The sequence below is a fragment of the Erythrolamprus reginae genome, chromosome 6 (assembly GCF_031021105.1).
Source record: "Erythrolamprus reginae isolate rEryReg1 chromosome 6, rEryReg1.hap1, whole genome shotgun sequence".
In the NCBI taxonomy this organism is placed as follows: domain Eukaryota; kingdom Metazoa; phylum Chordata; class Lepidosauria; order Squamata; family Dipsadidae; genus Erythrolamprus; species Erythrolamprus reginae.
Genome location: NC_091955.1, coordinates 59490908 through 59518237, shown reverse-complemented (window position 1 = coordinate 59518237; position 27330 = coordinate 59490908). Strand labels below are relative to the sequence as shown.

The following is a 27330-nucleotide window of genomic DNA, read 5'->3' as shown; positions in this document are numbered from 1 at the left end:
ATTTGGCTAGAAATATTTGGAATATAGTTTTGAAAAGCAAGCACATGATAGCCAGACAACTAATTTTATGAAAGAAATCCATTTTACTAAAAACAAGTATGTAATTCTGAAATTAACGGCATAATTTTTATATAAATTGAAATAATTGAACACAGTGGGGGGGACGCTTATGTGCAAAATAAATAAGCACCAATGTTTTCAGTTCAATTTTATATCATTATACAGTGGTCCCCCGATCATTGCGAGGGTTCCGTTCCAGGACCCCTCGCAATGATCGGTTTTTCGCGAAGTAGCGCTGCGGAAGTAAAAACACCATCTGCGCATGCGCAGATGGTGTTTTTACTTCCGCCGCAGCAGCGAGGAGCCGAAGATTGGGGTTTCCCCACCGCCCACGCAAACTCCTCGCTGCCGCTCGCCCGCCCTTCGCCCTCCCACGCCGTTCGCTCGCGCCGCTTCCCAGCTGAGTCCTGAAGCCAATTCGCTTCAGGACTCAGCTGGGAAGCGGCGCGAGCGAACGGCGTGGGCGGGCGAAGGGCGGGCGAGCGGCGGGTGAGCGGGCAGGCAGGCGGCGGACAAGCCGTTCGCTCGCGCCGCTCGCACCGCTCGCGCTGCTTCCCAGCTGAGTCCTGAAGCCAATTCGCTTCAGGACTCAGCTGGGAAGCGGCGCGAGCGAACGGCGTGGGCGGGCGAAGGGCGGGCGAGCGGCGGGTGAGCGGGCAGGCAGGCGGCGGACAAGCCGTTCGCTCGCGCCGCTCGCACCGCTCGCGCTGCTTCCCAGCTGAGTCCTGAAGCCAATTCGCTTCAGGACTCAGCTGGGAAGCGGCGCGAGCGAACGGCGTGGGCGGGCGAAGGGCGGGCGAGCGGGCAGGCAGTTATTGGACAGTTGTGCCCTTCTTGTTTCATTTTTAGCAACAAAGCAGACTCCATCTCACTGAAACAAAGGAAGAACTGAACATCCTTACTGTAGCTTAGCTGAGGCATTCACTTAAAATTAGCTTCACACCCTCCCCTCTCTAAACTACCTGTTTCCGGGCAAAGGGCGGGCGAGTGGCGAACGGCGGGCGAGCGGGTGCTGGGGGGGGCTTCTCACCCTCCCGCCAGCAAGAGGGGGAAGACCCAGGGAAGCCGCCCAGCAGCTGATCTGCCCGGCGCCATCTACGCATGCGTGGCCATAGAAAAAAAGGGCGCGCATGCGCAGATTGTGTTTTGACTTCCGGGTTGAAAAATCGCCATATAGCCGTTTCGCAATGATCGGGATCGCAATACCCGGGGGATCACTGTATTCAGAAATGTTCAAGCTACCAATCCCACACCAACTTTAGTAAAATAGAACGCATTTTGCAGGCAAAACTATCTATAAATTGAAATTCACAAAAACGGGAGGCGCATTTTACACGCAAAATAAACCAATAAGCATTAATTTTTTCATTTCAATTTTCGTTTCATTGTGTGCAGAAATGTTCAAACTTGTTTCCAAGTGAAAAAAGCTTTCAAAACGATCAAATATAAGTACCTAAAATGAACAATTTGTGGTTCGGGTCAAATAGACCCGGGAACAGAACTTTAGGATGTGTTTTTGAGCAGAACACGAAGGTTAAGATGAAAAGGACACTATATTAGGAAAATTTTGAATATTATTAACAATTATACTAGCCAATAAATTGGAATAATTCATTGTTTTGTTAGCTTTCCTTATTCATTTATAAGAACACCACAATTTTTTGTATCAATAAATATAAAAATACAATTTTTGGTATCTTAAATTCCTATTATTCACAAAATTATTACAGTCCATTATAAAAAGCATATAGAGAGCCAGCAAATGTTAAACCGTTTAGAAATGAAAAATCATTTAAAAATGGAGATTATGTTGTAATTCAGTGTTTCCTGAAATTGTAACTTGTTTTGCTATAATTCAATCAAATTTAACTTCAGAGTATGACTGAGGCAGTGAGAAACACTTTTAGGTAAACACTACAAACCTCCCAATCTTAATAATTATTTCTGTGAAAAAGTACACATACATACACCGTGACGTATGAAGTTAGTTTTTGTTGATTGGCGCAGCATATAATTTCTAATAAATTAAAAAATCATAACTAACCATATGAAGTTATACCATCCTCAGAATTTTTTTTATTTGAAGGTGAAATAATAGGGAGGCCATCTTGAAGGAGAGCAGCAAGATCTTTGTATCCTTCCTGTTGTAAAGCATTATAAAAAGATATATATGCATAATTGTCTTTGGCAATAATTAATTTTAGAAGCATTGATGCCCGCTCTTTTTGTGTAGTCTAGTAGAGAAAAGAATAAAATGCAGATTTAGTACAATCCATTTACTATTCATCTCTAAAATTCTACAATTTCAATATGCACTACAGTAGAAAATGATATATTCCTAAAATTGTTTATGCGTTGTAAAAATGGAAATTATTTCTGTATTTTTATTTTTATTTAGTACATTTTTAATTTTTCTTTCCTTTCTTTTTTATTTTTATTTTTTGCAATTTCTTTTCCTTTTATTCTTTTTTTTTTTAGTTTGTATTCGTTTTTATTGTTGTGTACCAAATTAACCCTTTCAGTATGCACTTGATATTTTTTTCTGGATTGATGCATCAAATTTAATCAAGAAGACAAATACTACACTATTTAGAAAACATTATTAAACACTTTTGCAATCAAATAGTATACATTTCTATTCTAAGATTCACTGAGTTCATTGGAATATGTACTTCCAAGTGAATGTTCACAGATCGCATAGGATTACTGAATTTTTCTCAGTATAATTGTGTGTGTCTGTGTATGTAACATATTTTTGCTGATAATGAATTGTATGTATGTATGTATGTATGTATGTATGTATGTATGTATGTATATGTCACATGTTTTTGCTGAATTTTAAAATTAAGGGAGACTATGATAGCACTATTTCGGCCTTGTTCTGGCCTCATCAGCTAGCCATACCCTTACTGGGATTTGATCCTGCAGCCTTTGCCTTGTAAGGCAGAGAATATATATAAAATATCTTCACCTGAACATACAATTGTTCTTATATGGTCAAAAGTTTATAAAGAAATTATTTCCCCAAAAATTGTATTTTAAATTTTATTTGATAGATGTATATAATCAACCCTTTTGAAGAGCTGAATGTAGTTTAATTTTGTCCTCACACAGCAATCTATGAAGTAGCTTGGGCTGAAAGAGACTAACTGATCCAAAGACCCCCTATGAGCATCGTGATTACAATAGACATGAATTCAGATCTCCATAACCCTAGTCTAGCACTCTGATCACTACATTATAATGACAGAGCAGGTTTTGTTTATATACTTAGATCTAATTTGATTGCTATAAGAGTTATTATAAAGCTATAACAAATTACTTAGCTTCAGAGTGAGGTTACTATTTTATATTTACTAATTCAGGGAATCAGTCTTTGAATTCTGCTGCAGAGAGGGGATATTGTATGAGATGGAGTATTAGTGATTCCTGGGGCATTTTAATAAGATAGTTCTTATATAGGTTTTTAATTCAATTATTTTATTTTTATTTATTTATTCAATTTTTATGCCGCCCTTCTCCTTAGACTCAGGGTGGCTTACAACATGTTAGCAATAGCACTTTTTAACAGAGCCGGCATATTACCCCCACATTCCGGGTCCTCATTTTACCCACCTCGGAAGGATGGAAGGCTGAGTCAACCTTGAGCCGGTGATGAGATTTGAACCGCTGACCTACAGATCTATAGTCAGCTACAGTGGCCTGTAGTACAGCACTCTACCTGTTGCGCCACCCCGGCTCTTTTTTTTTTTGTATCAGGTATGAATGCTATTTACTGTCAATTTAAGATTGGAGCAGCATAGCAGATCCATAGGTAAGTAAATAAATAGTGAGCTTAATGAGGTTTTTTTATTTAATTAGAATTATAGATCAGTTACATTTCTTGAGAAGACATGCATAGAACTACTCCAAAAAGATTAGTTTTCCTACTGAAAAGTATAAATATAAATGCCTATTTAATTCCCATTGAAATATGCAACTAATTTCATATGTATCCTACCTAATGTTGTTACTAAACCTCTATATATTTTTTAATACTGGTATAGTTTCTGACAAAAAATACCCAAAAGCACTCTGACAATCAACTTCAACAAGCTGTTATATTAGCACAAATGTAAACTAAAACAACTTTAGAAAATGTAATTGTAATTATTTGCTACTTCACTTCTGCCATATATATTTATTATATCTATTTTGCTAATTGTTGTTCCGTTAACAGACTAATAATTACTAGTACTTTTCTGCTCTTGTACCATCTGAGTCCCTTGTACACAGCAATATTTGTTCTAGTTACATACAACTTTGAGTGAGAGGGGTTATAGGTTATCCCTGGGGTCCACACCAAAAATCTGGGTGATCTCAAGTTTCATATCATGCTCCTCTGTTCTAAAACTTTATACATTAATAGCATTTCTATTCTAATATAAACAAAAGGACAAAAACCTTTATTAACCTGAGCTGTTACTTTCTCCTCTTCAACCCCTGTCAAGGTATCATCAGCAACCATATGATCCATTATATAAGATGTCTTGATATCCCTTTCCAAAGCTTGGCGGTTCTGAAGCAAAAAACTTCTAGCTCTCTCATCCATGTTTATTGCTTCTTTTAGCTGAGTAATCCTAATGAAGACACAGAACATTTCACACTTATAATGTATGAATATAACTTACCGTATTTTTCAGACTATAAGATGCTCCAAACTATAAGACACACCTAGCTTTTGGAGAGGAAAACTAAGAAAAAAACCCGCATGCCCTGTTTTCAGCCTCTGCATGTCCTGTTTTTGGCCCCTGCCGCCTATCCCCGCCACCTCTAACAGGCTGAAAATGGGGTGCACAGGGACTAAAACTGGGGCACATGGAGGTTGTAAATAGGGTGTGCGGAAGCCAAAAATGGGACGTGTGGAGGCCAAAAATGGGGCATGCAGAGGTGGTGATAGGCAGAGGTGACGATGGGCAGCAATGGTGACAATGGGTGGTGGTGATCTCTGCAGTCTGGAACAGCTAATAGCGGTATTCCGGAGACTATCCAACTGCCAATCAGCTGCTCATGCTAAATCAGGCTGTGCTGAAGCTGACCAGGCTGTTTGCAGTTTGCTGCAAGGAAGCAAATTGCTGGGAGTCAGAGGCCGAAGGGTGGTTGATGGGCAAGGCTTCAGCAATATTTACTCCATAAGACGCACAGACATTACCACCAACATTTTTTTGGGGGGGGGTGCATCTTATACACTGAAAAATATGGTATATGTTACTTTAAAAATGATAATACAGAATCTTGAATTACTAACATTAATTAGTATTTCAACTTGCAATAAATTCTTGAATAGTTGTCAGCTAGACTTCCATACTGATAACTTACTCAATGAAAACCTGTGGTAGATGACTGCTTAACAATAAATGAACCCTAGAATTGTTCATTTTAATTTTCCTGAAATATGCTTCCAATTATAAAATGGTACTGATCTCATATAATTGCAAGCTCTCCAAATGCAGTAATACAGAGTAGCATAAAGAATGAGGAATAAAATAAAATCCAAAATTATGTGCCCTAGGAATATTGATACATTACAGTCTTTAACTTATAACCATTTGTTTAGTGACTAGTCAAGTTACGGTACCATTAAAAAAGTGACTTATGACTATTTTTCATACTTATGACCACTTCAGCATCCCCGTGATCACATGATCAAAATTTAGATGCTTGGTAACTGGCATTTATTCACCTTTTATTATCTTCTGTCAAGTGAAGTCAATGGGACACTTGTGCTACCAATTTAACAACTGTGGCAAGAAAGATTGTAAAACAGAAATTGTAAACAGAAATGTTGGCAAAAAAGATTGTAAAATGACAAATGAGAAATGTGGTCTGCAGAACAGAAATTTTGGGCTCTGTTTTAGTCATTAGTTAAATACTACCTATATACAAATTATTCAGTTAATCAGACATTTAAGATTTATTACCTAATATATTTTTAGATGCAGTTCTTCCCAAGTATTTTAGCATTTAAGAAATTACATACAGTAAGTAAAATCCAACTGTAAATTTGCTTTAAACAAAGAAAAAGTCTAGTTTGACATCTTTAAACAATACCCTTGCATTTCTAAGTATCACATATAGAGTATTTAAAATTGAAAAAGTAAAAATATTTATTTTTGCATTAAATTTGTTTGCTGCCCATTTCACCACAAGCGGCTTACAATGTTAAAAGTAATAAAACTATATAAAATAGATATTTAATAAAAATAAAATACAAAGTACAGAACCATAAGAAGCAAGGTTCAGAAATAAATGCAATCTGAAAGTTAATGTTTAACACAAAATATTAATTTAGCCTAAGAAACAGAAACAGATTTTATGGAAACAATATAGATTAATAAAATATGCTACTGCACCAAATTAAGTACCAAATTTTATTTAACAGCTAGATAAAGCAATATGCAGTAATATTTTAAAATTCAAGCTAAAAGTATTGGAACTTAACTGCACATATTTAATCAATCCTGGATTATAGATCTATCTAGACCTAACTGTAGACTATCTTCGGAGAGGGGCGGCATAGGAATCCAATTAATAAATAAAATAAATATACTTTTAAGTAAATTACATTTACTCTCAATACACAAATTGCACATAAAGCATGTACTGCTACATTGCTTGCACTACGATTATTTAACTGAAAAATGCATGCAACATAAATGTATTTATTTCCTCAATACCCTAACTTAAACCTGTTCTACATCAATGAAAAGAGAGAAAGTGACATCTAGAGGATCGGGTTCTAAGCTGTCATGATTGTGTTGGTTTAATTTGCCCCTATCAGAAGCATATCAACAAATTAGAATAATTTGTATAATAGTAAAACATTACCTTGTAGAGTATCCAAGTTCACTGTCTTGTACAGATGTATTTACTCTGTACGTGACTAATTAAATAATTCTTCCCTCTACTTCGAACGTGCACTTACACTACACCACTTCATGCTACTTAAAATGTTCAATATTCAAAACACCACTTGCCTTCCAAAAAAAGGGAGTAGATTGTTCCCCCCACACGGCACTCGTTTCTTTATGCAGAACGAAGTAAAACCGAAAATGCAAAAGGCGACTTTCCCGATCAACCTATTTAAAGAAAGGTGACGAGGTCCTGAGGCGAATTCTCCGCGGCCCGCTCCGTTCCTAAACTTGGCCCGCACTATCTTTTTTAACGCCGACGGCCCTTGCCCTCCAAGCCATCTTCAACGCGCTTTTATTTTTGTTTTCCCTCTCTCATATTGCCTCGTCTACCGACTCCCCGGCCCCGCCCTCAGGCTTGCTGCACGCTTACCTGAGACGTGAGCAGCGCTCGTGTAAACACAAAGGTGTGTGGGGAGAGACCCAGGTGAAACCCTTGGCGCCTCTCAGCCTTGAATTCACCCCATCTCACTTGCACCCAGAGACGGGCGCTCGGCAGCTAGCAAGCCACTTCCTCCCCCGCGAGGCGAATCGAGGAGGGAAAGAACGAGAGGGGCGGGGTAAAAGAAGAGGCGAGCCTCGGCCAAAGTACACAACAGGGAAAAGGTAGCGGAGAGACTTGAGCGAACAAAGCCACGAGGCTCGAGCGAACAAAGCCGACGTCTCCTGTCCGAGCCACTCCCACGCCGCCTTGCCTCAGCTCGCGCCTGGAAAGGCAAAGGGACCGCTGTGGCAGCCTGCGAGCGCGCGGGCACGCGCGTGCTTCCAGGCCGCTCGCGCCGCGTTCGTCTCGTCACTCCCCCCCCCCCCCACTCCATCTCGTCCCCCGCCTACATTGACTTAGGAAGGGCCCAGCGGAACAGAAGCAATGGCGGAAGGGGAGGGGGGTGCGCGTCGCCGAGCATGCGCTTGGACGTGGCGGTCCATCTCGGAGCGGCGGTGGCGAAGAGTCTACCTACAAAACTTCGAGTAGGGCTTTGGGCTGGAGTACGATTGGATGAGGGTGACCGTTTCAAGTGTTGTCACTTTCTATTGTGTGTGTATTTAGCTAGATAAAAGTTCGCGGTGTGGGGAATGTAAGGAGCCTCCTTTGGAGAAAAAACTCTTAGGGGATTAACACGCTTCTTCAATTCAGTGCAGGAATCCTGCATGAAGATATGTCCGAAATCAAACGGAGGAAAGGCAACGTTTTCAAGCCAAGCGAGGATGAACAAAAGAAACAAGTTGTCAAGAGTACCAAATCCATGAGGATGGATCTGCAGACAGCTTCAAGTTTGTTATCTCTTGTTGCCAGTCTAGGGTTATCATGGTAAGCATTTATTTTTTTAAAAAAATCTGATATTGTATATTTCTGGTGAAATACTGTTCGCAGGATCACTAAGAATTGACTCCTCGTCAAAAGTGTTCTTGATTTTGGCTGGGTGGTCAGCTTTTTGAAATAGAAAACTGATGGCAGAAAGTCCAATATCTGAGTCTGCCCTTTGAGATTTTGTTTTCTTATTATTATTTTTTTGTCTTATGTTGGATATGTTTATCCCAAGAGTGTTTAAATTTCCACTACACTTTCTGTGAAGTAACTTTCTAACATTACTTTTGAACTTCCCTTCTGACAAATTGAAGTTATGCCCTTGTGTTTTTGATTTTGCTTAATACTGAAAATACTGTCTCTAAGAACCTTATTCACTCTTAATATATTTAAAAGTTTCAATCATCTCCCCACTTTCCTTCTGGCTTCCAAGCTGTCAGTTTGTCCAATCTCTCCTGATATGTTTTGTCATTCAGGCCTTGCACCATTTTTGTTGCCAATCTCCGGACTCGCTCAATCTTATACCTTTTTTAAGGTGAGGTATTCAGAACTGGACGCAGTATTCCAAATGGGGACTGACTAAAGCCTTGTATAGTGCTGAAAGGACCTCCTTTTTTCTGCTAATTATTCCTCTAGTGATGTATCCCAACATTTTATTTGCTCCCTGGCCACACTGTTTGCTCATTTTGCAGTCATCTGCTATGAAAAAACCTAAATCCCCTTCTCTGTACTCTGCGGAGGATTTTTCCCCCCAGCTCATGATCTTACATTTAAACACACTGAACATTACATTTTTGATCAATTTTCTAGTAATGCTAGTTTTTCATGTTTCAAATACCCCCAGGAATGTCAACTCTTATTTCATATCTTTCTATTATCAACAAAAATAATAATTTAGATTTAAATAACAATTTCATAGCATGATATTTATCTTCAATTTATACTTATCTTAAATGTTACATTTATAATTCAGTTATGGAATCAAGATGAAATGGCCTCCTTTCTTCAATTGCTTGGAAATAAAAATCTACTGATATGTATAGGCTGGCTAAAGTGTTCTCTATGTCTGTTTATCTGCTTATTTATATCAAATTTCATAGCTAATCACTATTCTTGAAAATAAGATTTCAATGTTAATTGAACAGCAAAAGCAGGTGGTAATAAAAATATTTTTACTTAATATGTACCTAAATAATGGCTGGATTAGCTTGTTTTCTGACATTTGATCAGTACACTTTCCTACAATTCTTTTTCTTTAAGCACCTCTGAAAACCTGCTCTTGTAGATTAATGCATGCATCCGTAACAAAATTAATAAACAATCAATTTGTTTATTATCAGCAATTAGCAAATTATTTTTTATAATCAGCAAAAGCATTTCTGATTTGTGTAAAACCATAATTACATTTAATTATATATTTTTGTTGGATATTAGGGTATAATAAAATGTTCGGAAACTTCAGATCGTGCAGAATGCAGCTGCGAGAGCAATCATGGGCTTTCCCAAATATGCCCATGTTACACCAACACTCCGCAGTCTGCATTGGTTGCCGATCAGTTTCCGGTCACAATTCAAAGTGTTGGTTATGACCTATAAAGCCCTTCATGGCACCGGACCAGATTACCTCAGGGACCGCCTTCTGCTGCATGAATCCCAGTGACCAGTTAGGTCCCACAGAGTGGATCTTCTCCGGGTCCCGTCAACTAAGCAATGTCGCCTGGCGGGACCCAGGGGAAGAGCCTTCTCTGTGGCGGCCCCAGCCCTCTGGAACCAACTCCCCCCAGAGATTAGAACTGCCCCCACCCTCCTTGCCTTTCGTAAACAACTTAAAACCCACCTCTGCCGCCAGGCATGGGGGAATTGAGATCCTCTTTCCCCCTAGGCCTTTACAATTCTATGCATGGTATGTATGTATGTATGTTTGGTTTTTATATTAATTGATTTTTAATCATCAATACTAAATTACTATTGTACACTGTTTTATTGTCGCTGTTAGCCGCCCCGAGTCTCTGGAGAAGGGCGGCATACAAATCCAATAAATAAATAAATAAATAAACAATTCCTTACATAGCCTTTTGTGTGCAGACGTGTTAAATTGTTACTGTAATTTATCCTAAAATTGGGGAAGCAATATTTAACTTTTAAAAGTTTTGTTGCTAAACATTTGATTTTTCTACATTTCTCAGGTTTCTTTTTCAACAGTCTGTTCAGCTGGCTGATGTAGAAAAGAAATACCACATTTTAAAGGAAGAAGCTGTAAAGTTTCAAGATATGGAAAATAAAATTAGCACAATCTCTGAAAAGGTAACATACCATAAATATTACTATAAAACTTGGTATTTGTTATTATTGGAAATTTGCATCAGACGTTTACAGTCTTAAGAAAAATCTGTCAAACCATTAACTATTCACATCTAGGTTGAAAATTAAGTTTAATATTCAAATCAGTCGTTTGATTGAAATCTAAATAGTAAAATATACCAAAGACTGTAATACTATGTATACCTACTTGGAAATAAATGCCATTGGATTTAGTGGATCTTTTTCAAAGTAAGTGCACATAAAAATCAGAAGTAGGGTCCTACCGGTGCAGTCCGGTAAGCTACGCTGCTCCAGTAGTGGTCTGCAATTTGGTCTTTGCCAGTCCGTGCGCAGTGCCATATTTTTTCCCTAATTTTCGGTGATTTTCTTTTGCTCTCTGAGCATGCGCAGAAGGAAAACCGTCGCTCTGCGCATGCGCAGAAGGAAAATTGTATGAGGGGACGCATGCGAGAGTGCACCAGTAGGAAGGTAAGAGAAACCCACCCCTGATAAAAATGGATTTACCTGCAATCCTATTCTAATTTAGAAATAACTTCCACTGAATTTAGCTAGTGTCAATTTCAATCAATAATGTATTGTTTGTTAAATCTCTAACTTGCCTTTCTTTAAAGTCACTGTACATAGCACTCACTCTTCCAATTTTTCCCATCAAGAGCACTGTGAACAGTTTGCTACACAAAATTTAAATCTGATTTAATGGCATGTTTAGAATGATCTGAAATTTTCAGTATGGTTTTAAGAATATTTTTTGGAAAAATCAGTCAACTGTTTAGCATCATGAGTGCTTCTAAATATAACTGAGTTCTCATCAGTTTTGTCTTTTGAAATAATGTTTATTTATTTCAGGGAGTAATTGCCATAATCAAATATTATAAAATCAATATATTTTATTTTTCTTTCTTCACACTAATAATATAAACTCTCTTCTTTGTAGCCCTATTTGTTCTACTACTCCACCTGCCTTTCTGCTTTAGCAGTAGCTTGTTTCTTTCATTGTTTATTTTAAAATAGTAATGATTTTTGCTTTGCATTCAATCTTGTTTCCATGTTTTCAATTATTTTGATTCTCCTGTCCTTTTGCAGTTTGCTTTTGGCATGCCATTCAAAGGCTCATAGTCAAATAAAATTTAAATACACTATATACTTTGCAAACAGTAAGTGAAAATGGACATTGTTTTGTATTAAAAATGCAGTTTGCATCTTCAAGTGTCCTGCAGGAGGTTGCTTCACATGTTTCCATGATAACTGATTTTGAGCAAGAAGTCTCTAGCCTTCATAACCTCATAGAAGATATTCAAAATAGTCAATGGGCATGCTCTAAAAAGTTTCGGACTATTAGCAAAACTTTTCAAAGGGTGGTAGACTCCTGGAAGATGAGCACATCTGAGATGGATACAAATACTAGCAATTTAAGATTGGATACCAAGATTTTACATGGTGAAATAATTTCCCAGATCAATACAATGGATATGGGACTGAAAACACTTTCTGAAAGACTGAAAGATCTAGAAGACAGTACAATAACGAATCTTCAAACATTAAATACGCAAGAGGAAAGTGAACTGCTAAGGATTGAACAGCAATTGCAGTTGGATAAAAACACAGCTGAATTATTAAAAGAAGAGCACAATAGTCTTTTGGTCAGAAGTAATGATCTGTACCAGAAAATTGTATTTTCTGAACACAAATTGCAGGAATGCAAGACCTATTTACCAGTCATCGAAAATGCTATTTATTCCATTCTTAGACTATCAAGTGAGTTTGTTGCTGCGGAGATTAAAAAAGAAGACATGATCACAAAGATAATCAATGTGGAAAATGAAATAATGAAAGCTACTACTGAAATAATGAACATACAGAACGCTCTTGAAAACGTGCAATCTGAAGATAGCTGAATAAAAAAATGAAGAAGCATCTTAATACCACAGAATCAATCATTAACATTACAAGCAAAGCTTGAAGGTTTTAAAGAGGTAGCAGAACAAGCCTATCATAGTGTGAAATAGTGTGAACAGTATTGATATTGACAGCTGTATAATCTTAATGTTTCTTTGGCTATCTTTTTTGGGGTGGGGGGGTGGGGAAAACTTGTATATACAGAAAATAAATACAAGATTTGTTAAAATTATTAAAATTCATACAGGAAACATGTCATATTTATTTATAGACATATTGCAAATAAGTTGGTGATTATTATGCTCATTGTTTTGGTTATGTTATGGAGTTGGTTTCGATCACAAAGACTTTCAGGATGATTTGTCATCAACTTGATTGTTCAGGATTTCCAATTGCCATTGTACTGAAGGTCTTGCTGCAGGTTGGCCTTCCTCCTATCTCAATGTTATAGATTTCTTAAGAGATATAGATCTTTGCATAAAATATCTTAACAGCTGTTAATTTTAGTATGGTTATTTGTGCCTCATGGGAACTCTCATTTAGATTTTGTGTATGATCCATTTGTTTTTCTCACTATCCATAGTATTCTCAGGTGTCTAATCTGACATCCAAATTCAAAAGCATCATTACTTCAAATACAACTTTTGTTTCCCTAGAGCAGGGGGGGAAATTGCCTGCATGACACATCCTGGCATTTGAATATCTTATCTTGGCCTTCATTGCTGCCTTATAAAGTATTGTAATATACAGTATGTGCATGTATATAAATAAAAATTCTGGCTTATTTATTGGTGATATAAAACGATCCACTACCTCAATGTTTTCAGTCACATTCTAAACATTTGTTTTGATTTCTTTATAAATTATAGTCATTTTTCCCTGTTCCTTTTATTATTAGACTCGGATTAATTGCAGATCATCCATATTTTCAGCTATCAGAATAATGTCGTCAGTTGTGTGCAGGTTGTTGGTGTTTCCTAAGCCCATCCAGATGGTGGCTTCTTGTGCTATATACAAATTATGCATGAGGACCAGGATGATTCCTATTTTCCTAAAAATTAAAATTTGATGAAAGAATGCAAAATGATACCATACTAATGATAAATTGGATAGGATCAATAAAGTATTTGAAATTTTACCATTCTCTGATAACATGCTTGAATTTAATAGCGTATTATAATATCAGTTGACAACTCAAGTGATGTTGAAAAAATTGAAAATGGGACTTATTTAGATGGGAGAGAAAATAGTGGGGAAAATCCTACAAGGCAGATTACAAACCTCTTTTATGTGTTGTCAAAGAAAGTTGAAGGTCAGTGATTGCGAACCGATGGCACGGGTGGCACGCAGAGCCATATCTGCTGGCACGCAAGCCGTTGCCATAGCTCAGCTCCAACGTATATGTGTGTGCTAGTCAGCTAATTTTTGGTTCACACAGAGGCACTGGGAGGGCATTTTTGGCTTCCAGAGAGCCTCCAGGGGGGTGGGGGAGGCATTTTTACCCCCCACCAGCTCCAGAGAAGCCTTTGGAGCCTGCGGAGAGTGAAACACAAGGCTACTGGGCCCACCAGAAGTTGGGAAACAAGCCGGTTCCAGCCTCCAGAGGGCTTCTAGGGGGTGGAGGAAGCTGTTTTTGCCCTCCTCGGGCATTGAATTATGGGTGTGGGCACTCACACATGTGCAATAGCATGTGCGCACCCTCTTTCGGCACCCAAGAAAAATGGTTCGCCATCACTGGTGTAGGTAGTCCTCATGTTACAATAGCAATTGGGATCAGTTATTTTTAAATGCTGCAATGGTAAAGCGTGACATCAAGCGAGTCTACGGAGAGGGGCGGCATACAAATCCAATAAATAAATAAATAAATGACTATGTTGCTTAGCAACAGCAATCCTGGTAGGCCCTGTTGCTTGCTAACTGAATCCCATCAGTTGTTAATCAAGCCATTCCAGGCTTGGGGTCTCTCAGTCCAAAGGTTAGATAATATAAGGGACTGCCTCGGCTTGAATTTACCCCTGCTGATTGCCAAATCTTTTCCTTTTGTTTGTTAGCCTAGTTATCAGTTTCTCTTGCCACCCACTGCTGCCTGGCAATCTGTGTGCCATCACTGTAGCAGCTGGGCCCTTTTTCACACCTCTTGCACCAGTGCCACCAAAGCTTCTCTTGCTCCCTACCTGAGCTGCCATTCATGCCTTATGCAGTACCCCCATTTGTACACCAACCAGGGTCTTTTTTCAGAAATACCCATCCAGAAGGCTTTTTTCATGACAGCATACTTGGGGCGTCCTTTCACAAATCTTTCTCAAAAATGGCAGAGAAGTGAAAGTAGGATCCTTCTCCTTAAGATTTTTTTTTTCAAAATAAGGCCTGGTTATGTGAACTGATACCCAGAGCAGGTGCAGAGATGCTGGGAAAGGTTTAAGAGAACCCCCAACAGCACTGGTATGAAAGAGGTGGCATGAAAAAGACCCCAGCTAGTACATGGGCAGGCAGAGATGCCTGGTTTTGGCAGCCAACAATATGTGCTCAAAATGCAGAAATAAATGCCAGTGGCCTGAATTTCGTTCATGTGACTGTAGCTGCAATGCAACAACCAAAACTTGAATGATGTTGCCATTTTGTTCAGTGCCATCATAATTCCAAATGGTTGCCAAATGGACTTTCAGCAAGAACTATCTGTACATTGAAGTATCTATGTACTACTAGTCAAGCTTGATTCTATGATACAGATGAGGCAGCTGTGAATCAGTCTGGTGTAATAGATAAGGAATTATGATTTGAGACTAGGAAAATTAAGATTGTGGTTCCCTTTCAGCATGGGAGTTCACAGGATGACCTTGGCCCAATCATTTTCTTGCCCTAAAAATACAGTGTTAACAGTAGGTAAAAATAGCTGGAAGAAATGCTAAGTATATTGTCTTAAGCTTTTTTTTTGTTTGAATTTTGTTTTTTAAAATTAAACACTTATCTCACTCGCAATCCAGTACAGTAGTTGAAAAAAGTTACCAATATTATTGCTTTTATGCTGCTCTATGCCAGTGATACTGGCTGGAAATCACATGAACAACGTTTAACAAATCAGTGGGGGCTTCTCTAACTTGTACAGAAACCACTATATCCATGTTCTAGGTCAGCATAAAAGGTTCACATACCTTATCCTTTATTTAATAAGGAAATCATCTAAGAATATTCTCCTTTTCCTTGATGATGGCTTTCTGATAAAACTGGATAATTTTAAATTACCTTTCATTGCAGGAAATCTGAACATTTTACATTTCAATATAATATTATCAGACTTTTTACTTTTTAGTGTGAGATGGTACCAAGTTTGACAAAACAACTGGAAGATCCTAATGTAATTCCTCAGATGAAGCATCTGCAAAAGGAGATTAGCATCATGCAGATACGATCCAGTCGGTTAATTCAAGAAGAGGAGGAGCTCCAGCAAAATTTAACATCTCTCTTTGATGCAGTTGCTAAACATGAGGAAAAAACTAAGGGCATCTCTATAAAAATTGCAGATGTGAAGACTGACATTAGACGCATTTCAGGTCTTCAAACAGATATATCCCTATTAATACAGAATCTAGAAATTCTAGAAGACAAGGTAAATAAAGTTGAAAAGGCCATAATACAGAATATAGGGAATCTTCTCACTAGTAGCATTGACAGGACTACAAAGCTACAAAATACTGCATCTGAAAATACCAGAGAAGTAAAGCACATTAAGGAAAAATCATTTGAGTTGAAAGCTGACTCTACCAAGCAATTCAATAAACTTTTAGAATTGGAAAGTGATCGAGCTAAAGTTCTGACAACAGTAGCCTTTGCAAATGAGTTAAAACCTAAAGTCCACAATTTAAAGAATGATTTGGCACATTTGCTACTCATATTAGATGAATTAACATTGCGAATAGGAAGACTACTTGGGGATCAATTGGAAAGCCAGAAGGAACTTGCTTTCCTGAATAAAAAACTATCTCATTTAACTTCAATTCAGACTCAAACTGGATGACAACTATTTCCAATAGCAACACATATAAGAACATTTTAATTCTAACAAATCAGTACCTTGTTCTAAAAAAATTGTGTTAAATCATAATTTTTTTAAAAAAATAATCTGCATATAGTAAATTTAATTTTCAAACAGGAAATTTTGTTACAATGTCCGAACTGGACATTCTTCAAGTGGAATTACAAGTTTTAAATTATCAGGGAAAATGCAATATGTTTAACATTGGTGAAAATCTGATAAGATTTAGGTTTGCATCGTTTTTCTGCAAATAAAAAAAAAAGAATTGCTGATGCAAGAGATTCAGGTTCTAGTAGTTAGACAAAATCATTTTTAAGCATTTTCACATTAAAATATTTTTCTGTGCCTGCTGTAATTTATTAACACAAGATAGGCATAATTTATTTCTTATGATATGGCAAGATGCTTTCTAACCATCCTCAACAAAGAATGTTCAAGACTTAAGACAGGGGTCCTCAATTCCGGACTGTAGCCTATTACTGAGTCTCGTCCCATTTGGAATTGGGCCATGCAAGCGCAGCTTCATTTGTGCAAGCAGGGGTGATTGCACTTGTGCCCAAAGCTCCATTTGTGCAAGCAGCATGCTTGCGTGCAACTCACACAGAACCATCCCACATCTCCCCCATGACTACCAATCTGGAAAGTTGGGGACCACTGACTTAAGAAATAAATATTATATTTATGGTTTCCAAAATTCTACCTATTTCTGAAAATAAATAGTAAATAAATACGTTTTCTCTTTAATTTTGAACTTTAGAATCAATGTTAAATATTCTAATTTCAAATATTTTGATAGTAGACTCTGTATAGATTCCTACATGATTCAAACTGAATGCTTGAAGTAGATCTAGCCTAGAAGCAGATAAATTTATAACATATTTGCAGTTTTTTTCTTATTCTATTAATTTGCCTGTGACAACTTTAATGGTATAGGATATTTTCCTGCCAAATGTAGTCTTTTTCCCTAGCAGTTTCTCTGGTTAAATATTTTGTATTGCACTATTGATAGTATACATGATTATAATTACCCATTTAGATCATCACTGTTTTGAAAACATTCAATTAATGTTAGAACAAATTACATATAAATGTAAAATTAAAATATGTGCACTTTTCCTTTCTTTTCAGATTTAGAAAGGTTAAAGGTAGAACTTAGTAAATAAAAGACCTTTTTGATAAATATGTTGTTTCTCTTTATTAGGATGACAAGTATTTCCTTGTCAGACTTAAAATTATGAAACAAAGTCTTTCTAGTTATTCTTTATTTTGACCACCAATGACAGCCTGAGCCAAGCATGTTTCATTGTCCTATACTGCCATCAGAATAGAGTTTCACAATGTTTCATTGATCACTCATTCAGTTCATCATTCATCTACTCAGTAAGACCAAGCTTTTTCTTCAAGGATTCTGGCATCTCAGGTGGAGGTGGACGAGGAAGCTTGAAATAAACTTTCACAGAGTCATAGATAAACCACTGTAGTGCTGTCAAGGTACCAATCATAATGATACGGGCAAAAAGACCCTTCCATACTCCTGATGAGAAAGAGATCACAGTTAGTAACCAAAAGCATTGATTGATTCTCTTAAAAAAACTCTTATTTTGATACTTACCTGCGAATCCCAGCTTCTTTAGTACCGAGAGCGCTGAACTGCCTTTTTCTTTGTTCAACACAGATACCACAGAATCAGCAGGATGTGAGACAATGGCACAGAAGACACCAGCTGAAAATAATTAATTTTAATGGTTTTGTTAGTATATTATTACAGGTAGCCCCTCAGGTTAGGACAGCAATTGGGATCAGAATTGTCATTGCTATATAATGTCGTAAAGTGTAATGTCATGTGATTGTATTGCTTAGTAATGACAATCTCAACAGTTCTGAATGCTGTTGCCACCATACAACTGTGCAGAACATTACCCAATAGGCAGGAATATTGTGATGTTTGACTCCGCTGGCAAGGGCCACAGGTAGTACTGGAGGATACAGGTGGGCCAACATGGGTGGGAACTGGGCAGCAATAGGGGGCTGGCATGAGCATATGGAAAGATGCTATGTGGATACAGCCAGGTGCTAAAGAGTGCCAGTTGGGGGTTGCAGACGGGTTTACCGTATCGAGTACAAAATTCCTGGGATCTCTCTCTTGTATTCCATAGTAGGGCTCCTTGGGAGCAAAAGTGGGCGAGAGTAGCTTCCAGAAACAACTTGTGATCTTTCCTGCCAGCTTCCTCTATAGATAATTCTTACTCTTTGACTTTGCTTGTAGAATGCCGGAAAGGAATGATCACATGACTGCAGCTTGTCGCAATGTCTTAATTACAATATTGCCATAGCCTGTCGCACATTTTCCATATTCAATAGATATATGTAAGTGGTGCAATAGAAGCTTTATATTAAAATTATATTCACCTGTAACTAACAAATATTCATCCTTATTAAAATTATTATCCACTAGCCAAACTGAAAATTAACATATTATGTTGTATCATACTGAAAAAAGCTGGTCTATTGCAACTACTATCACCATCATTTTTTGAGAAATGTTCCTTACCAATATAGCCTGCTACAAATGTAACAATTAGCTGTTCTCCTTTTGAACATTCACTTCTTGGTTTGGGTACAACATATTTGTAAAGAGCTTCCACAGTTCTTTCAAAGCAGGCAAACTTCATCATTGTGTATGGAATCTGCCTCATCCACAGTGGAGCAACTCCTTTGTAGAAACTGCAAAATAATCAGAAACCAGGACATTTTCTTGAGCTTTTATTAAAGGGAATCTCAAAAACCAAACAACAACAAAAAAACCCCAAACCCATATTATCCTACAATTAAACTCCTAAGAGAAGAGGTGTATATTTAGATATGGATACATTTGCATTCAGAATAAAAAAGAAATATACAGCAACCAGCAATCAAAGCCTTTAGATACAGTGAACAAAGTCATGCCAAAGGTAGTAAATTTCTAGGTTTAGTAGTGTGTTGCAGGTCAAATACCATTCAGGAGCTTCATAAAATTAAAATTAGGTAATGTTAATTTTTAGAAAGGTAGAAAAAATAAATATAGATGTCTTTCCTGGCTTTAACGGCAAAAACAATTTAGCTGTCTTTTATAAATGTCCACACTCCAGCCAAATTCTGATAGGAGAAAATGACACACAGTAGAGCCATTTCTATCAGAATATAAGTGACTAGAATGAAGGTATATTATTCTTACATGCCAATGACTCAAGCATCTTCGACGGTGCAACGATAAAGTTGCTGATCCCTCTTAGCTGGAGCTACTCATGATAAAATCTATAAGCAGAACTCAGCAAAGAGACATCAAACAAAGATGGATCTAAGGAAGCATGTTGGCTCGTGGGTTTTTTTTAAAAAAAACTGTTGCAGTACAATCTGAACACGTCCTTAATTTGCCTCTGTAAGAAATGTAATAGCATATATACAATGAGGATGTGCAGGAAATTTCAAATACTTACGCCCAAATACCTTCTTCTGCATGCATTTTGGGGAGCGCTTGCCTCAATGTATTAGCATATCCGGGCTGTGTCTGAATGCGAACCTTAGCAGCTTCCATTGGAGCCAGAGCAATATCGGCAAAGAACTCTGCACTGGCAGAGGCAGCTAAATATAATGATGTACGCCACAAATACGAATTTTCCTAAAACACAGCAATTCAGAAAGCCATAAAACTTCCACTGAACAAATCAGAAAAAAAGTGAAACTAAGCTAAGAAGTGCAACAACTTACCTCTCCCAACATGTTGCCATACAGAACTTTGAAAACTTCATAAAAACCAAATTTGCAAAGTCCTTGCATGGAGTAGCCAATAAAGGTTGGAGCCCATCCTTTTCCCAAGCCACGAACACCATCTTCTTTGAGAGTGACAGAAAATCCATTGAAGATACTCTTATATTTTTGAGGATCCACCTAAATAAGTTTTTAAAAGTTAAAATAAGCAATGTTATAAATGGCTACTTGTTGAATGACCATTTCTTTACCAAATGAAGTTATGACAATACTGAATGAGGGGTACTTACAACAGGTCCACTCAGCTGTGGTCGTTGCAATATCCCCGAGTCAAATGGTTGCCATCTGTAAGCTTTACTACTGGCTTTCGAAAAGCAAATTAAATGGAGAAGCTAGCAGGAGGTTGCAAATGGTTGTCATGTGACTGTGGGATATTGCAACTGTGTAAATTTGCCTAAAGACAGCAACCAGGACTACCAAACCTTTGTGCAGTAACTTATTTTGCAATCACATTGGTGACAGAGTTGCTGCTTCCAATTATCAACATTAGGAGATATAGTTTATATAGTTTAAATGTGTACATATACATACCACATAAATGATAGAAGCCTCATTAAAGGGCAGTTAGAATCTGTACTCAAGTGGCTAACAGACTAGAATGAAGGGGGAAATCAAGCAGTATTGTTTAGTTGCAAGAGAAATTTAACAGTCATTAGGAAAGTAAAGGCTCTGTTGAAAGAGAAAAAGAAAAAAAACTATGTGAAAAGTATTAGCAGAACATAGTTTCCATGTGAAGAATATTAGTAGAAAGTTTTGATGCTGCTAAAATATGTGAAATATAAAATTTAAATAAGCAATTTTAACTTGTGTCCTAATTGTTTTATCAGCATGCTGCAATACCATCTAGCTGTTCAAACAGTGGGCAACAGTATGTTGGTTTGCAAGATAATTTCCAGGTTCGAGATCCTTGTTTATATATAATGTAATGTGCTTGAGGTAAAACTGGGCTTTGTTTGTATATACTGGTGAAAACTGACTAGCTTTCTTAATATGAATGATGAACATCGTGAGGGTAACTCTGCTAACTAAAAACATTATCTGCCTAAAGACTAGACTAGTTTATGTGAAAATCTTACTTAATCAAAACTATGAGACCAGTATTGATGGGCAATATTTATAAGCCCATGTCCTATGGAAAACTGCAATTTGGAATGCAAAAGACTACGGTAAAGAGAATGAAATTCTTTCATTAAATTAATGAAAAATGTAGGTTTTCTGTGTACGGAAGACATCTTATTGAAAGTAAGTTGGTATTATTGAACTAACACAATCATGATAGTAATGTTTTATTATGCATAAGTTTTTAAATGACATGAAACTATGAAATTTTTAAAGTTATTCTTGGTTTACCTAAATACGATAGTTAACTGTTCTGTTCAATAATCCTGAATATTTTATTAATAAATCATAATATTGTTTAGATATTCAGTCTCTCTGTTCCTACCTTCCTACCTCATGCCGCCCTCTACTGACTTGTTCCATTTCACTTTCCTCTTACTTTCTCGCTTTTCTGACTTCAGTATAAGCAGGATTATATTTTCTGCAATATGTATTTGGATCACAAAGTAGTAAAAAAGATTCCTCAAGATATTTAGCTGCTTTAGAAAAACATAACAGATGGATTAAATTGTTGTAAGATTTCTAAGTGGCTGTAGTTATCATTTAATGCAGGGATGTCAAACTCAAGGCCTGTAGATCTGGCTTATGGGGCTGACTTGGAAACGGCATGCGGTGCCTTTGCCAGTGAAAACAGAGCTTGGGAAGGCTGCATGGCCCTCCCAAGCTCCATTTTCACTGGGAGAGGATTGCAGGCCACCACAGCTGGAAAAAAAACTTCTAAGAGCTGCGGATGGCCCCTCCCCAAGGTGTGTTTTTGCTGGCAGAGGGTTGGAGGCTGTCACAGCCGAAAATGGAGGTTGGGAGCCCATTTTTGCTGGCCGAATGCTCAGGCCAACAAAGGCATCCCAACACAAATGATGCCGAGCTAGCCACGCCCATCCTGACCACACCAACCCTGTCCCCCCTCCCCCAAGGTCAAAGAAAAGCCTGATGCAGCTCTCATTGGAATTGAGTTTGACACCCCTGATTTAATGTAATGTTATACAACCACATCATTAGAAATATATATTATTCATGATTTTAAGAACTAAAATGTATCCTAATTTCAGCATTGGCATGATTATTATGGAATTCATCTTTCTTGCCACCTCAAAATTGGCCCAGTATGGATGCAAGATTTATTCAAAATTCAATCACATACTGCAAATTTGATTCAGTTCTGAATATTATGAGAAATATTTTCAATGCACAATATGTTTAAAATGACTTATGTAATTAATATTACTTTATATCTTAGCATGCCTTAATTACATTTATCAGAGTTCGAAGAAATAAAAGTGTCCTAATGGAATTCAGTATCTTATTCCAGAAGTTAATATTCTAAAATCTGGCAATATACAAACCTGAATGCGACATTTCACTAAATCCAAAGGTACGACTGCTGTATGTGTTATACCACAACTTAATATTCCACCAAAGCCACAGAGAGCATAAAACTTGAGTGATCCATATTCACAACTATAGTCTTCTGTAGTAAAGAAAAGACACACCATGCTGTTAAGGAAATCACATGCAAGGCTGAAACTTCAGTGATATACATTTTCATTAGATTAGTAGGGCCTCACACTTTAGCATGCTATATAATTCATTTCATCTGACATGCAAATCCAACCTGAATTCGGCATTTAACAAGATCTAAAGGAACCAATGCTGTATGGGTAGTACCACAACTAATAATTCCACCAAGGCCACAAAGAAGGAAGAATCTGCCAGAGCCATATGCACAGCTATATTCTTCTGCTTAAAAAGAGAAATAAAAAGTTTTCAAGAAAAACGATGAGATAATTTCAATAAGTGAATACAACTTAAAATACAGCCATTCATGAAAAAGTAAAATAAAACATTTTAATGCACTATTACTTCTATTATATTCCCCATACCAGGAAATACTTTAAATATAAAAGTGAGATATTTCCTTCATATATAAAACAGCATTGCAGATCTTGAGATCTGTTTATTTTATTTTTATTATTTTTTTAATCAGATTTCTATGCCACCCTTCTCCTGGGATTCAGGGCAGCTCACAATAAACAAATACTAACAAAGAAATCTAATATTAAAATATATTAAAAATCTCACTACTAAAAACACAGAGAAGTCTAGTTTAAATAATTTCTAAAACTCCCACATATTTAAAAAACAAGCATCATTCATTCTATTATTCTTCATTCAGAGGTCAGGGTAGGTGTTTAAAAATTCTCAGTGACCCCAGGCCTGTTGGGGTGGAGATATATAGCTGAGTATCATCAGTCGATCTCTGACACCCCCCGCCCCCCAAACACCAACTGCGACCGTCCAGAGAGGTAGGAGAACCACAAAATGGTACCCATGGTATTATGGTACCATGGTATTGAAAGCTGCTGGGAGATCAAGAAGCACCAGAATAGAAGAATGACCCCAAAAGCGCTCTTTGGATGCAGCCACTTCTGCAGCAGGAAACTTGTGCCTCTCTCCAGCGTTTAGCATTGTAGCAGCCGCTATCCATTTTTTATCCTTATTTCGTCCCGACTCAGCTGACACGAGGGACCTCTCACTCCTCCCCGCCTCATACATGGGGAGGAAATAAGGTCACAACACACACACACCCCGATAGTAAGGCCAAGGGCATTTTTGGGGAAGTCAAAAAATATAAGACCCTTGTCTTATTTTAAGGGAAACACGGTAAGTACTTGGAGCATGAAGTGATCAAGTCTTATCTCTGCAATTTTTTTACTATAGCCTGATTATTTATTCAATAGAAAGTTTGGAATTACATGCAGTAGTGACCCACTGAATATTTATGGGTATAACTAGACCAGGAGTGTCAAACTCATAGTGTTACATCATGTGATGTCTCACAATTTTCCCCCTTTTGCTAAACGGGGTGGGGGCAAGCGTGTGATACATCTAGCCCATGGGCCATGAGTTTGACACCCCTAATGTATAGTATCTGATGGTCAATATTCATATCCCTCTGTAAGGGAAAGGGAACAGTGTAATTGGTATATACAAAATGTTATGCAACAGCACCAACAAGTTGCTGTAGAGATAAAAATGCTCTCAGCCACAGACATTTACTCATGATTTTGCACCTTTCATTTTCTCCCAACCAACCTATCTACAAAGGAGAAATGTGGGGGGAAATGGGAAAAGGCACGTATATAATGTGAATTCTTGAAATAAAAAATAAGATACAGGTCTATTTGCTTCAAAATAAAAGCAAAATTATAGTATAAAATTATATAGTATAGTATATAACTATAGTATAAAATACAAAGTAGAATGAATAAGATGCAGTTTTCCCTTTTTTCTTGTCCTGCTTCTTAAAACATGTTATATGGAGGGCTGCACAGAAAAGAGTAATAGAAGGGACGATACAACTGAGTTCAACTAATAAATCTACAGGACAGTCTTAAAACTTCTGTTTGTCTTTAGGTTGAATATTTTTTAATCTCAAAGGATGGATAAACCAAGAAGCATATGATTAATGGATATGTAAACCAAAAGAGAGAGCACTGTACAAGGTGGCATGGACTGTGAAAGTTCTATAAACCAAAATAGTTAGAATTCAAACTAGCACTGCTATGAACATTCACTCTGACAAGCCACAAATAAAATCAATAAAAAACAATAAAATCACTTTTTATGCAGCATGTATATTTTTTAAAAGTACAAATGCCAACTGAAATGAATGCCTCATGCACCTCACAACAGTCCTACAAATATTTAAAAGTCACATGAAGGTGGCTGAAAGATTCAACACATTTGCTTTAAGAGTAATATGGATGACCTTTGAAATTTAATAATCTAATGCTGTAATCTTTAGTGTAAGTTTGGCATTTGCTAAAATAAGCATTTTAAAATACTACTTTTGTGCTTTAATAATTTATATACTGTACTGTATTTTGAACAAATGTAGCACTTTTTTCAACTGCTCCTCACAACTCAATATCACTTTTTCATCATTACCATTATCAATTTCATTGTCACCTTCAAAATCATATCCTTAGCATTAGTAAACCTACCCAAACTAGTAACAGTGGAAACAAATCATTTTCTTCCACCCAGGGATTTTTTGTGGGGTAGCATCCTTTGAAATTATGAAACCTCATAATTTCCTGTTGAATTAAAACAGGTCACTCTCAAGGTCGCAGATCAATGGTTCCTAACTAGAGTCGGGATCCTAAATTATCCACCAAGGCCTTCAGCGTCAGTAAGGCAAAGCAATTGGATTTACAATTAGGTTTCACAAATAGATCAAAGGTTCGGTGACCTTACTTGTCCCTCAAGGAGACTGCACATGGATTCCCCTAGTAACACCGTGCTCCTGGAGAATCAGGCGCACGAAGGAGAGGCCGAGACCCTCAACCAAGGCACTCTAACCCTTCCCAACCACGCCTCACCTTCTGTGGAAGCGGCCGCCAGGCTCCGTCGACTGCAGGAGACCTCTTCCGATTCAACCAGGCGCTTCCTTGGGCCGCAGCTGTTCTGGTGCAACTCGAGCTGAGGAGCGTGGAATGGATTAAGCCGCACAAGCGGGGCAATAGTCGAAAACATGGCGGCAGGAAACTTCAAATGAAAAAAAAAAGACACTATTTAGCAGCAAATCTTCTCTTGGAGAACGTTCAACCTGGATTTTCCACGGACGAGCTCTCATTCGCCAGAGTGGGGTGAAAAATGAAAAATGTTAGCCCCCCCCCTCACAGCCCCCCACAGCACTTTACCTCTTAAAATGGCGGAACACCCTTAACCGCCCGGCCTTCTCCCCAACAGGCGACTCTTCTAAAAGGCCGAAAATCAACCTTCCTCAATGACTTTGTCCCTCTCTGACGCAACGGGCGGGGCAAGTTCCCGGAAACTCGCGCTTGCGATTGGGCAAGCAAAGGAATGCGCGTCATTTCCCCCGTATCGATAATCCCTCCCATTTTGCTTTCGCTTCATCCCTCCCTGAGTACAGTGCGAGGTTAAGAATATTGGTAAAGATCCATTCTGCGTCCTTTGGAATTTGACCCAGGTTTATAAAAGGTCGGTTGGCCCGCGGCTTTAGCCACGTCTCGGGGCAAAGGGATTAGTTGATCCTGTCGCCTGTTCCAAACTCACGTCCTCCACCTCTCCGCCTGTACCCCAAGGGTAGGCAAAGTTGGCACTTCTATGACTTGTGGACTTCAACTCCCAGAATTCCTGAGCCAATCATGCTAACTCAGGAATTGTGGGAGTTGAAGTCAACATAGCTTAGAAGAGCCAACTTTGCCTATCCCTGCCCTGTACCAATAACCTCCGGCAAGGACAATGTCATTGGGAGGGTGGGGAAGATGGGAAAGCTGTTCCACCAGCGGCGACGAATTCCGTTCCTTCGCACCGGAAGATGTCCCGAAGAAGGTGGAATCAAAATTGAGGCGGAGCGGAGAAGGTGATGCAAAATTTCCAGGACGACACAATTTAAGGGGCGTGCATTAGCGCACTACCGTGTCTTCCGTCCCCTATCCTAATGTTTCTCTTTTACTAGTATTCTGCATTGTTATATCTTTGCATACCACCAATATGTACTTGACTAAACAATAAAATAAAAATAATAAATGTACTTCTGGGGAATCCCTGACTGCTGCGGTACTGCGAAGGATGCAGGTAGCCGCGGCTCTCAGGATCACAAAAGCTTGAAAATTTGTCGGATCAAGCAAGCTGATTTACAAGAGCCATGCATCTGTTTTAAAAAAGAACGTTTACAAAAAGTATACATTGTTAAAAAAATAAGGATACAGCGAATTAAGGTTATGGACTATAAAGTCACTACGGTAATTTTAGTATCAAATACAGTATTTTCTTTTATGAGCCATAGAACATTGTGTCAGCCTTTATTT

General features: G+C 37.9%; 3 protein-coding genes and 1 non-coding gene across 15 annotated transcripts in view; 1 reads left to right on the top strand and 3 right to left on the bottom strand.

Annotated features, from left to right (window-relative positions):
- The window catches only part of APAF1 (apoptotic peptidase activating factor 1), a 62927-nt gene extending 55080 nt beyond the window's left edge, over nt 1-7847 (bottom strand). The window contains exons 1-5 of one of the 5 annotated variants that reach the window (XM_070755891.1): nt 7384-7802; nt 7077-7178; nt 5783-5840; nt 4514-4679; nt 2105-2294 (exon numbers count right to left, since the gene is read on the bottom strand). In XM_070755891.1, coding sequence (XP_070611992.1) covers nt 2105-2294; nt 4514-4651 — 328 coding nt within the window. In that variant the 5' untranslated portion in view covers nt 4652-4679; nt 5783-5840; nt 7077-7178; nt 7384-7802. Of the gene's footprint in view, nt 1-2104; nt 2295-4513; nt 4680-5782; nt 5841-7076; nt 7179-7383 lie in introns of all 5 variants that reach the window. The other 4 variants (XM_070755894.1, XM_070755892.1, XM_070755890.1 and 1 more) reach the window with 4 other exon arrangements.
- Nucleotides 7382-17747, top strand: IKBIP (IKBKB interacting protein). 8 transcript variants are annotated; one of them, XM_070755902.1, is made up of 5 exons: nt 7550-7616; nt 8146-8319; nt 10503-10620; nt 11029-11106; nt 11832-12634. In XM_070755902.1, the coding sequence occupies exons 2-5, from the start codon at nt 8168-8170 to the stop codon at nt 12531-12533; spliced, it is 1050 nt and encodes a 349-aa protein (XP_070612003.1). In that variant the 5' UTR covers nt 7550-7616; nt 8146-8167; the 3' UTR covers nt 12534-12634. The 8 variants fall into 8 exon arrangements, with proteins under 8 accessions (XP_070612000.1, XP_070612003.1, XP_070612004.1 ...); XM_070755898.1 differs by lacking the exon at nt 7550-7616 and adding an exon at nt 7783-7979; XM_070755895.1 differs by lacking the exon at nt 7550-7616 and adding an exon at nt 7817-8050 and having other exon boundaries at nt 11832-13035.
- On the bottom strand, nt 17737-26760 carry SLC25A3 (solute carrier family 25 member 3). Its single transcript, XM_070755904.1, has 8 exons — nt 26197-26760; nt 25876-26041; nt 22837-22961; nt 20315-20494; nt 20044-20225; nt 19119-19291; nt 18180-18290; nt 17737-18101 (listed from the first exon to the last, which is right to left on the bottom strand). The coding sequence occupies exons 2-8, from the start codon at nt 26027-26029 to the stop codon at nt 17941-17943; spliced, it is 1086 nt and encodes a 361-aa protein (XP_070612005.1). The 5' UTR covers nt 26030-26041; nt 26197-26760; the 3' UTR covers nt 17737-17940.
- LOC139169825 (small nucleolar RNA SNORA53) lies at nt 19680-19919 on the bottom strand. Its single transcript, XR_011559530.1, has one exon. It is a non-coding gene; the product is annotated as a small nucleolar RNA SNORA53 (small nucleolar RNA).
- Nucleotides 26761-27330: the final 570 nt, after the last annotated feature.